The 13,352-nt window shown below is 34.0% G+C and overlaps 1 protein-coding gene across 2 annotated transcripts in view; it reads right to left on the bottom strand.

Annotated features, from left to right (window-relative positions):
- Positions 1 to 13,352, bottom strand: part of SASS6 (SAS-6 centriolar assembly protein) — a 54,266-nt gene that overhangs the window by 25,983 nt on the left and 14,931 nt on the right. For both annotated transcript variants that reach the window (XM_032422750.1, XM_032422756.1), the window contains exons 8-13: positions 7,040 to 7,231; positions 3,929 to 4,123; positions 3,730 to 3,819; positions 3,476 to 3,655; positions 3,022 to 3,103; positions 1,736 to 1,872 (exon numbers count right to left, since the gene is read on the bottom strand). In XM_032422750.1, the coding sequence (XP_032278641.1) occupies positions 1,736 to 1,872; positions 3,022 to 3,103; positions 3,476 to 3,655; positions 3,730 to 3,819; positions 3,929 to 4,123; positions 7,040 to 7,231 (876 nt within the window). The remainder of the gene's footprint in view (positions 1 to 1,735; positions 1,873 to 3,021; positions 3,104 to 3,475; positions 3,656 to 3,729; positions 3,820 to 3,928; positions 4,124 to 7,039; positions 7,232 to 13,352) is intronic.

Genomic DNA, 13,352 nt, shown 5'->3' with positions numbered 1-13,352 from the left:
TTTATTTATTTGATAGAGAGATAGACAGAAGAGCACAAGCAGAGGGAGTGGCAGAGGGAGAGGGAGAAGCAGGCTCTGCACTGAGCAGGGAACCCGATGCGGGACTCGATCCCAGGACCCTGAGATCATGACCTGAGCCGAAGGCAGATGCTTAACCATCTGAGCCACCCAGGCGCCCCAAGATACGTATTCTTAAATGGACTAATTCATACAATAATTTGCTTTGCCACTAATTTTCAATATGGTGGCACCACCATTAACAAATGTCATGAAAAGAGTTTATAAGAGAACAACTGAAACACAAACCTTAAGAAGCAACTGTATACATCACTGGCTGCATGACAAAAAACACCTTCTACATAGCTATTTATCATAAGTCATTAAGGTTAAGCTTGTCAAATTTTTCAAGTTTGTAATTCAGTACTGGGCATTTCTTTCCACACCTTTTTGCAATTTAGCAAAAATCTATTCCTTTTTTTAAACATCAAGTACAATCTGAATTAGTAGGATAGATTTAAAATTCAATTAGGTATTTGCATTTTAAATCCTCTGCCAATGCTCTTCAATCAAAAACTACCAGAAACATACCTATAGGTGTACACCGTGGATTTACTGCTCCTTGCAAACAATGGAGACTGCACACTGGGAAACCTAGTAAGAGGGGTGTGGCAGTATGCAGGTGTTAAAAGGGACTTATTTACTGGACATATATGTATTAGGTGGTTTAAGAGACAGTTTGTGGCTTTGTTGTGGGTCAGATGCTATCTGGAAATGGGGATAATTGTATGACTGAGTATCTGAAATAAATCTTAGATTATTTCATAATTAGATAAGTCGGGAGGAATGTATTAAGGCCAAAACTGTAATTGGTAAAGAAGGAGCAGTCAATCATGTTAGCCAGGATAGGAGGATGCTTGCCCGTTTTGTGGTTTGGCAATGTTCATTTTTTCAAAATTGTGTTCAGAAATGATTATGAGGTGGTCTTATTTTTTTCTTGATCTGTCACAGTCACAGAGTGGCCTTGCCTGATGTTGATATTCTGTGAAATTAGTTATGTTCAACAGGAGAGCCCCAAAGCCTAGCTGTGAGTACCAGGCTAGCTCTCCTAGCAACACCAGGGCCTTGCTGATAGTACCAAGCCAGCTCCCATATGTAAGGAGCTGCTCTTCATTTTCTCCTAATTTCTTGCAAGGAGAAAGCAAAAGCCCTGGTCCTAGGAGCTAGAGAGCTTAGATATCATAACTAATTCCTTCTAGAATCTAGAGCTGACTGATAAAAGGACATTTCTCTCTTTTTTTTTTTCTTTCTCAAATAGAATTCAGTTTAGGCTCCTTCTATCATAATTCTAAACTTGAACCCAAACTTTGTTCTCCCTTCTTAAGGCTCCCAGAATACTTCCTTCTTCAGCACATTTGGCATTACTTTAGTTATTACTGAATGATTTCTATATCCAATTAAATTTTTTCATATTTTTATTTCAAATTTTTATTTAAATTCTAGTTAGTTAACATATACATCCAATTAAATTTTAAGAAGCAGTGTGCCTTTGAAATACAGCCTCTTTGTTAGGAGCAAGTATATCTGTATGTCTCACTTCTAAGTGGGACCTAACCTTTACCTCACTCAAGTCATATTAGTACCAGCACCTGAAGTCATGGAGACTTCCTCATAGTCTGGGAATATTTTGGTTTTAGGTAATTTACTCAGACCACTCACATCTTAATTTAAAACTTACCACATTAGAGTTAGGAGAAATCCCACTTCTGATTGTGTTGCTGCTAGAATGTACAGGTGGAGTGGTAGAAGGTCCCAATACATCTTGCTTTCTCACTAGCTGATTTTCATTTAATTCTTTATTTAGCCATGTGATTACTTAAATAAAACAAGGTAAAGAATTTTGACAATTTTTATTTTTCTAATAACTTTAAACATTTAAAAATTATATTGAGATTTTAAAAATTTTAAGTCTTTATTTTTATTTATTTATTTTTTTAAAGATTTTACTTATTTATTTGAGAGAGAGAGAGAGAGAGAGAGAGATAGCAAGGGCAGGAACACAAGCAGGGGGAGTGGGAGAGGGAGAAGCAGGCTTCCCGCGGAGCAGGGAGCCCGATGCGGGGCTCGATCCCAGGACCCCAGGATCATGACCTGAGCCAAAGGCAGACGCTTAACGACTGAGCCACCCAGGTGCCCCAAAATTTTAAGTCTTTAAAACTACCTTATATCACAGGAGAATATAGGTTCACCTAAATTTTTGCCATTAAAGATTCTTATTTTAACAACCGCCACATAGAACTCCTTATGCTATTACTATCAGAAGCATATATTTCTGGGGCACCTGGGTGGCTCAGTCGGTTAAGCGTCTGCCTTCGGCTCAGGTCATGAACCCGGGATCCTGGGATCGAGCCCCACATTGGGCTCCCTGCCCGGTGGGAAGCCTGCTTCTCCCTCTCCCACTCCCACTGCTTGTGTTCCCTCTAGCAGTCTTTCTCTGTCAAATAAATAAATAAAATCTTTCAAAAAACAAAACAAAACAAAACGTATTTCTGCTAGTCAAGGATCTCTTTGAAGGCTTTCATTTCTAGAATGATATCTTACAGTTTATTTGAAGTTCACACTCTTGTCTGATAACCAATACAAAAACTGAGAAAATGTTAAAGGTTTAATCTTATATTTTAGTTTCAAATAATTCATGTTATTACTATTAGATAAATACAGCAATTAAAATAAGTAGTGAAGAACTTTAATTAGCAAAGAATTTAAACTACTGTCAATATTTTCAACACTTAATTTTGGGTTACTGACACATGCAATATGGTTTTCTTTATAATGATAACTGTTTTACAGGGCAGTTGATATACAAGTTACTACAGCAAAGACATGAAGACCATATATTTAAAACCGAAATTATTTGGATGTAGCAATATCTTGATTTACCCAAACTTTCATGAATTCAAATAAAATTTTCAGATTAAGAACACAATTGCAAACCTCATTTACATAAAAAGGTAAAATACTTACACTTTTCATTATTTTTTAGAAGTTGTTTGCTTTCTTCAAGCTTTTGAACAGTAGCTTCTAACTGTTCTTGTAATTTGCACACCTGAAATGTCAATCCTCATAATAAGTATAATAAAGGCTAAATACTTAAATGTATTTCTATTAATTAAATAATTACTATTAACTACTATTAAATAAATGAATTATAGCTCATCTATGTAACACTGTATATGTATACATGTATATACACATATACTGTACATATATATGAACACGCAAGGTATCTGAGTCATGATAACTAACTTTTCAAATTGAAATAGGTTAACTTCTGTTGAAGCTAGTCATGTTCTTTTTGGGGTGAAAAAGTGAAAGCTCTTCTCTAATATAATAAAGTAGAAATTTTAAAAATACATCTGAGAAAATTTGTTATACTTTGCAAATAGTCACACACGCAAAAATATAAAATATTCACTACCTCTTGCTCTTTAATTCGGAGAGACTGTCCAACCTCTTGTAATTCCTTTTGTTCCTTTTGTAATTTGTCTTCCTTCTCAGCCAAGAGTTTCTCTTGCTGAATAGTTACTGTATTCTTCAGTTTCAATTTACCCATTAAAGTTTTCAGATCCCCCTGTAACTTCTTGATAATTTCATTTGCCTGTAAAAGAGCTTTATTTGTATATCTCTCTTACCCTAATGAAATTTAATATTCTATTATTTTTAAAAACAAACCTTAAGAAGTTCCGCTGATAATGATTTGATCGTAGCTTCAAGTTTTCCTAGTTGTACCTGATTTTTCTCACCATTCTCTTCTAAGGCAACCTGATACATATTTTTTAAAACATGAATAGTTAATAGGATGTTTGTGTTTAAGAAAAGCATCACTTGTAAATGTGATCACCAATTTTTAAAAAAAAATGTTTAAATAGACCTTTTGTTCCTGGATTGTATCAAATGCTTCTTTTGTTCTTAAAACAAGCTGGTCCTTATCCTTGATTTCCTGTTCTAAAACAGCCACTTTTGTTTGTAGCTGATTAATATGCTTTTCTTTTTCGTGGCATTCAGCATCTAGTGTAGAATTCTCTCTTCGCAAAGAGAGGACTTCTTGCTTAGCCCGCTGGAGCTCCTAGAGGAAGAAAAAAAATGATGCAGTATGAAAAAGAGAAGTTGGCTGCTCTGGTTATTTATAATTAAGATGTTTAAAATTTAAAAAAAGGCTTCAATAATTTTAAAGTTCTAGTACTGATTTTTTTTTAAAAGATATAGATATACACTTTAAAGGTGTATGTAACTCGTAGACTTGAAATATAATTGTAAAATACACTAATATCTAATTCAATGACAACAGGGAAAATAATCCTGATTTATGAATAAATTACTACAACTTTTAAAAACTAGTAACAAGGATTTTCTGGTATCTTGAAATTTACACTTCAAAAAAAAATCACTTGGGTAGTAAATCCCCATTATAATAGAATTTCAAAAACATAAAATAAATAAATAAAAAGGCCTATTTTTCTACCACGTAAGCAGTGGTTCTCAAGCTAGTATGCATACTGAAATCACCTAGGGAGCTTTAAAAAACCTATTGATGCCTGGTACCATCCCCAAGAGAGTCTTATTTATAGTTAGTATGAGGTATGGCCTGGGCACTAGGACGTTTAAGAGCTCTGCAATGGAGGGGCGCCTGGGTGGCTCAGTCCTTAAGCGTCTGCCTTTGGCTCAGGTCATGATCCGAGGGTCCTGGGATCGAGCTCCACAACGGGCTCCCTGCTCCGCGGGAAGCCTGCTTCTCCCTCTCCCCCTGCTTGTGTTCCCTCTCTCGCTGTGTCTCTGTCACATAAATAAATAAATAAAATCTTTAAAAAAAACAAAACAAAAAGAGCTTTGCAGTGGATTCTAAGGGTAGCCAAGGGTGACAACCATGATCCACAATTAACATTTTGCTCAATCTATATATACCGATTGCTCATATCTGCTCATACTGTGCAGTTTTATAATCAACCTTCTTTACATATTATAAATATCTTTCCATGTCAACAAATATGTTAACACTTCTGGATTTCCTCTTGGTTCACTCTTTAATCCAAAACCAAGCAAATATAATTGTTAATTAAAAACAGATTTTTAAAAATCTAGGACAGATTACTTCCCAGTCAGCTAATACCAACCAAATACTGCCAGTATACACAAGTCCAGGATATAGTATTCCTAGATAATTTTCATTTTTAACAAAACTTTACAAGGTAATTTTATAGTATTATGCCATACTGGTTTTAGAAACAGACCCTGCTATCAGACAGACTTGAATACAAATCTAGGTTCTTTGGTGTAATCTTGGGAATTATTTAACCTCCCTAAATCTCCATTCCCTCATGTGTAAAACAGAAATAACAAACACTTCATAAATTACTTCACTTAATCTTCATAAAAACCATAATGCAAACTGCTTAGCATAATGCCTGGCAGTAAATAATAAATGGCAGCAATTATTTTTAGGGCACTAATGCCTAAAAGGTAAATTTAACATGATTAGGTAACAATACTCAGAGGATTAAAAAAAAGTTCCCAGTGCAACAACATGGATGGAGCTAGACAGTATAACACTAAGTGAAATAAGTCAGAGAAAGACAAATACCATATGATTTCACACATACATGGAATTTAAGAAACAAAACAAATGAGCAAAGGGAAAAAAAAGAGAGCCAAGAAACAGACTCTTAACTATTAAGAACAAACTGATGGTTACCAAAGGGGATGGGTGAAATAGGTGATGGGGATTAAGGAGTGCACTTGTCACGAGCAGCAGGTGTTGTATGGAAGTGTTAAAACACTACATTGGACACCTGAAGCTAATATAACATTGTATGTTGACTATACTACAATTAAAACTTTTTTAAAAAGTTTCCAGGACTCATAATTTTAAAGTCTTAGGCAAATCTTGGAAGAAATATTTTGATTAGATTATATAAAACCCATATAACAGAGCACACTGTTTTTAAAGTGGCCAATTTCAGGGCTAAGATAAAAGAAGTCATATGGCATTATAATGACTATCCAATGTACTAGGAAGGCTACAGTATTTTACAAACTGGTATGAAAGGTAAAGGGAGCAGGGAGGATGCACTAAAAACACCTACTGAGGCAGAATACTGAGGATCGGAACATAAAAATCAGTCAAGCTTTAGAGTTTCCTAAGCACAAGAGACTGGTGAAATGGAGTGGGAAGTCTCATAAGCTTGAGTAACACTGGTGATCTTTGTATTTAAATATGACAGACTTAACAAAATCTGTTTTCTGATTAATTCATGACAATAATGTATAATGCTAGGAAGGAGTCTATCATCGGGGCCAAAGAATCAACAATGTGTCACTACAGCAAGATTTTCAAAATGTCTCTGTTGCCTGAAAAAGGGAGTACTAAAGACAAGCAAATAAGAGGATTCCAATCCTTGCTCTTCCACTTACTGGCCATGTGACCTTGGGCAAGTTACTTAACCTCTCTGTGCCTTAGTTCATCATCTGCAAAATGGGGATAATAGTACCTTCTTTAAAATAATTGTTATAAGAATTAAATGGGTTAATATATGTAAAGCAGTTAAACAGCACCTGTCACACAGCATATGTTCAGTATGCCTTAGCTATTATCATTACTAATATCATTATTATTATTAGACACAACTTCATGTAGTTGTCTGACATGTTAAGTAGGTTGAAAGAACCAGTCAAGACTGAATATGTGAGCTATACAGACACTGTGTGGATATTAAAAGTACACTGAAAAATCTAAAGGCTGTGTCAATGAGCTGCTCCTCAAGACCCTAACTAAAAATATCCAAGTTTACCTCAGTTCTATTTTGAATTATCCCTTTTCATCAGATTTTAGATTCTCAATTTTTTTTTTTTGCAATGTCTGATTACCCTAAGATCACCAAGACATCCTTGCAAAGCAGAGAAACAGCCTGCACACAAGTAATAAAGTCACCAAATTAAAATGTTATTTTAAATTGGGGGTGGGGGGAACAAACCCAAAGTCCAATACCTCTTCAACACTAGACAGTTTTGTTTTGAGTTCTCTGATGGTAGAGTCTCCTTTATATTTCCTTTCGGTTAGGTCTTTATTAGCTGCTTCCAACTCAGATAATTTGCTTTGTAGTTGCTGGATGTTTCGTTGATGGAGGATTTCTAAATCTTTTTTCTGTTGTTCATGCTGCTGTTGGTACTGTACCTGTGCCTATTATATAATAAAAATATAGTACCAAAATTCAAAACAAACAAACAAAAAACCCAAATACAAATATAGGAAGATCTGAAGAAAAATAAATCTTATTCTTCTGTAAGATTATAAAATTTCCCTGTTTTAAAGAGGATCTATTTTCAATTATGGATTTCATGAAGAAGAAAGGTCAACAAAGGCAAATTTACCATTATGATCTTGTCCTTAGTTTCTGCTTCTCTTAAACCCTCAAATATTTAGTATAATCTTCAAGTTAAGGGAAGAATCATATATGATTAGGTTAAAAAACTACAAAATAGTGTGAACCTATTTGTGTTAAAAAAAAAAAATGAGCAGGTACATAGGGAATTTCCAGTATTCATTTTAAATACCATTATATTGTTTCAGTTTTTTACAACAGTGTATATTTTTTATAATAGAAAAACCCTAAAATTATAAAATTGACAAGGAATTGTTCATTAGTTCAGTCTTACACTTAGTAGCAACATTTTACCCATGATAAAATTTGAACACAGTTATAATTGTGTAATCTCTGGTGCCTGTCTGAATCATACCACAAATCTATGTTTATCATTTCTATTGATGAACACTATCAAATCCTAAATACCTTTCAAAAATAAAGTACATTTTTCTGATTATGAAAGTTATACATACTCTTAAATGCACAAAGAAAGAAATTACAAATAACCAATAATCTCATCCAGGGAATCACTCTAAATATTTAGGAATATTTGTAATATATTTATTTGGGGAATATATATTCCTAATATATTTATACTGACATCACCCGTACACATACAATATACATATTTAAGTTTAACTAATTAAGATCAAGCCACATTTATACAACTTAATCATGCTTTTTATTCCTTAGCATTTGTACCTTTTCAAGATTTTATTTATTTTAGAGATAGAGCGGGAGAAGGAGCAGCAGAGGTAGAGGGATGCCCAGACTCCGTGCTGAGTGCAGAGCCCAACGCAGGGGTCAATCCCATGACCCTGATATCACGACCTGAGCCAAAATCAAGAGTCAGACGCTTAACCAACTGAGTCACCCAGGCACCCTGCATTTGTACCTTTTCATACCATAAAAAAACTCTGTAAACACTTTAATAGCTGCACATTATTCCATTCCATGGATATACCATAATTCATTTAAACCCTGTATTACTATGGACATGGACTTTCCAATTTTTCACAATTAGAAATAAAACTATGATTGCTTTTGTATACAGACATACATCCAAAATTCAGATTATTTCCTTATGATCAAATTATAGGTCAAAAAATGTAAACAGGGGCACCTGGGTGACTCAGTTTAGCTCCATGTTGGGTGTGGAGCCTAGTTAAAAAGAAAGAAACCAAAAAAATAAACATAACAAAACTTGATATAAGTTCCAAAACTGTATTCCAAAAAAGTTGTACCCATTTAAAAATTCTTACAAGAACAGGGGAATGTCTCCCTCATAAAATACTTGAGGAATTTTATATAACTACTTTAAAATTCTCTCATTTTTTGAAAAATGGAAAGGAGGGGAGAAGGGAACAAAAGAGAAAAACAGAAAAAGTCCACAAAAGACTGAAAATGTAACGTGGGAAGAAAACACTGAAGGAGCAATCAAGAAGAATAAAGAGTAAACTGGAAAAGATGCTAACGTAACTGTTGAAGAAGGTAATCAAACACACTGAAGGCAATAAAGGCAATAAAAAAGGACTGGTTTTATCCCAGTGATCATTAGTATTTTGGAGTTTTTGTTTAAAAAAAAGAAAGAAGTATGAGGGATAGGACTACATTTACATTTTCTACTCTGTTCACTGCAGGTGATTCTGATACACACTAAAATTTTAAAATCACTGCCTATAGGGCACCTGGGTGGCTCAGTCAGTTAAGTGTCTGACTCTTGATTTCGGCTCAGGTCGTGATCTCAGGGTCATGAGATCGAGCCCTGCATCAGGCTCTGCACTGGGCATGGAGCCTGCTTGAGATTCTCTCTCCCTCTCCCTCTGCCCCTTCCACTACTACCCCCCTCCCCACACGCACAAGCTCTCTAAAAATAAATAAAATAAAATCCATTATCAGTTATTACATTAGATAAAAGTAGAAAAAATGACATGATTATTTGATTAAATCCCCCAAAATCACTGTATCTGACTTAGCACTCTTTAACTCTCAGGACACAGAACAAAAGAAAACTTTCTCTGATGCAGAGCAAACATGATTCTTAAAGATGAGATATTTTAAGTTATTTACCAAAAAAAGAATAGAACGAGGAAAGGATTCCACTACCATTTAGCACTTTTCTGTACAAGAAAAAAAAGACACTAATCTTAAAAAAAAAAAAAAATTACCATTTTTATACATTATATATTTACCTGAAAAACCTAAGACAATCAGTTCTAAAACTATCAGAATCTGTAAATATAATGTACAATTAATGAGTACGACATTAATGCACAACAACAATCAAAATTATCACAATGGTGGGACATAGACGGTCCAATTTATACAGCAAAAAACTATAAAATCTCTAGGCATATTTAGTAAGAACTGTAAAAAAAAAAAAAGAAAGAAAGAAAGAATTCAGAGGGAAATAAAAAGCAAACTATAAGCCTGTTTTAAATAAGACCTGAATAAATGAAAAGATATTCTCTCCATTGGGTTAGAAGATCTGAAAGAGATTAGTTCTCCCCAACACTCCAGAAACAAGCTTAAATATACAAAGGAATTTAGAATATATTAAAAGTTGCATTTTAAATCAGTGGAATATATGGTATTGGAACAAATGACTGACTTTATGTCAAAAAATACCTATCTCATACTGTACTCCACAAAAATATATCTCAGATTAAAAAGTTAAATACAACAAAAAAAATGTAAAAGTATTAAAAGAAAATATTGAAGGAATAGATTTTATAACCTTGGGTGGCAGAGGCTTTCCAAACATGAAGCTTTAGATCATAAAAGCAGAGATTGACAGATTTGATGACATCCAAATAAAAAGAACCATATAGCGCAAAAGGCAACAATAAATAGTAAAAGACAAAGGCTGGGAGAAAATGTTTATAATATACATAATAAAGATATACTATGCCTACTTTATACCACAGAGAAATGAAAAGGCAAGCCACACACAGAAAATATTCATAATGCATGCGTCTGACAAAGGACTCAAGTCCAGATCATACAAAAAAAATCCCTACAAATCCATAGGTAAAATACTAACAGTCTAATTTAAAAATGGGCTAGGAGTGCCTGGGTGGCTCAGTCGGTTAAGTGTCTGCCTTTGGCTCAGGTCATGATCCCAGGGTCTTGGGATCAAGCGCCACGTCGGGCTCCTGCTCAGCGCAGAGTCTGCTTTTCCCTCTGCCTCTGCCACTCCCCCTGCTTGTGCTCTCTCGCTCGCTCTCTCCTTCCCTCTCTTAAATAATCTTTAAAAATAAATAAATAAAAATAAAAATGGGCTAAAGATGAAAACAGGCAAGAGTATTCTTGAACTTCACATGAGAATATCCAAGTGGTCAATACACATATGAAAATGTGTGATTATAAGGTATTATCATACACCCTCAGAATGGCAGTGTAAACTGGTATTCCACTTTAAAACAAAAACTTATCAACAATAACCATACTATGTAAAGAGAGCAAATATCCACCAACTGATGAATGTATAAAGAAGATGTGGCGTATATACACAATGGAATATTACTCAGCCATCAAAAAGAATGAAACATTGCCATTTGCAATGACATGGATGGAGCTAGAGTGTATTATCCTAAGCGAAATAGGTCAGAGAAAGACAAATACCATATGATTTCATTCATATATGCAATTTACCAACAAAACAGATAAACATAGGGGAAGGGAAAAAAAAAAGAGAAAGGGAAGCAAACCATGAGACTCTTAGTGATAGAGAACAAACTGAGGGTTGATGGAGGGAGGTGGGTGGGGGACAGGCTAAGTGGGTGATGGGTATTAAGGAGGGCACTTGTTATGATGAGTACTAAGTGTTATATGTAAGTGATGAATCACTAAATTCTACTCCTGAAACCAATATCGTACTATATGTTAACTTGAATGTAAATAAAAATTTGAAGAAAAAAAAAAAAGACTATAACAAGAGACAAGGACACTGTGTAATTATTAAGGAGACAATCCAACAAGAAGATATAAAAATTGTAGATATTTATGCACCCAACATATATTTTTAATGCACCCAACATATCTGAGGAGCCCCAAATACATAAAGCAGCTAATAACAAACATAAAGGAGTGAATTGACAGTAATACAATAATAGTAAAGGACTTTAAAATCCCACTTACATCAATGGACAGATCATCAAAACAGAATATCAACAAGGAAACAGTGGTTTTGAATGACATATTGACAAGACAGATTTAATAGATATATACAAAGCATTCCATCAGAAAACAGCAGACTACATTCTTTAGACCATAAAACAAGCCTCAACAAATTCAAAAAGATCAAAGTCATTCCATTCATCTTTTCTGACCACAATGCTATGAAATTAGAAATCAATCACCAAAAAAAAAAAAAAAATCTGGAAAGAGTACAGATACATGGAGGTTAAATAATATGTTCCTAAACAACGAATAGGACAATCAAGAAATCAAAAAGGGTATCAAAAAATACACGCAAAAAAATGAAAATGAAAAAATGGTTCAAAATCTTTAGGAGGCAGCAAAAGCTGTTCTAAGAGGGAAGTTTATAGCAATATTGGCCTACCTCAAGAAGCAAGAAAAATCTCAAATAAACAACCTAACCTTACACCTAAAGGAGCCAGACAAAGAATAAACAAAACCCAAAACCAGCAGAAGGAAGGAAATAAAAATTATAGCAAAAATAAATGACACAGAAACGAAAAAAAAACAACAACAACAACAAAAAAGGACAGATCAATGAAACCAGGAGCTGGTTCTTTGAAAAGATCAACAAAATTGATAAACCTTTAGCTAGACTCATCAAAAAAAAAAAAAAAAAGAGGACTCAAAATCAGAAATGAAAAAGGAGAAATAAAAACCAACACCACAGAAATACAAAGGGTCACAAGAGAATTATGAAAAATTATATGCTAACAAATTGGACAACCTAGAAGAAATGAATAAATTCCTAGAAGCATATAACCTCCCAAAAAAACTCAGGAAGAAAGAGAAAGTTCAGACCGATTACCAGCAATGAAATTGAATCAGTAATGAAAAATCTCCCCACAAACAAAAGCCCGGGACCAGATGGCTTCATAGTAAATTCAATCAAATATTTAAAGAAGAGTGAATACCTATTCTTTTCAAACTATTCCAAAAAATAAAAGAGAAAGGAAAACTTCCAAATTCATTCTAGGAGGCCTGCAGTACCATGACACCAAGATCAGATAAAGACACAACAAAAAAAGAGAACTTCAAGCCAACATCCCTAGTGAACATAGATGCAAAAATCCCCAACAAAATAGTAGCAAACCAAATTCAAATACATTAAAAAAAAATCATTCACCATGATCAAGAGGGATTTATTCCTGGGTTGCCAGGATGGATCAATATTCACAAATCAATCAATGTTAACACATCATATCAATAACAAAGGATAAAAACCACATGATCATCTCAATAGATGCAGAAAAAGCATTTGACAAAGTACATCAATTCATGATAAAAACCCTCAACAAGGTATATTTAGAGGGAACATACCTCAACATAATAAAGGCCATTTATGAAAAACCCACAGCTAACATCATCCTGAATGGTTTTCCCTCTAAGATCAGGAACAACACAAGGATGTCCACTCTCACCACTTTTATTCAACAAAGTACTGGAAGTCTTAGCCACAGAAATCAGACAAGAAAAAGAAATAAAAGGCATCCAGATTGGTAAGGAAGAAATAAAATTTTCACTATTTGCAGATGACATGATACTATATATAGAAAAACTCTAAAACCTCCACCAAAAGTTACTAGAATAAATGAATTCAGTAAGATCATAGTATACAAAATCTATGTATAGAAATCCATTGCATTTCTATACACTAATAATAAAGCAACAGAAAGAGAAATTAAGAAAGTAATCCCATTTATAATTGTACAAAAATAAGATACCTAGGAATAAATC

Source organism: Phoca vitulina, unplaced genomic scaffold (assembly GCF_004348235.1).
Source record: "Phoca vitulina isolate PV1807 unplaced genomic scaffold, GSC_HSeal_1.0 scaffold2, whole genome shotgun sequence".
NCBI classification, from domain to species: Eukaryota; Metazoa; Chordata; class Mammalia; order Carnivora; family Phocidae; genus Phoca; species Phoca vitulina.
This window is presented reverse-complemented; position numbering and strand designations above follow the sequence as displayed.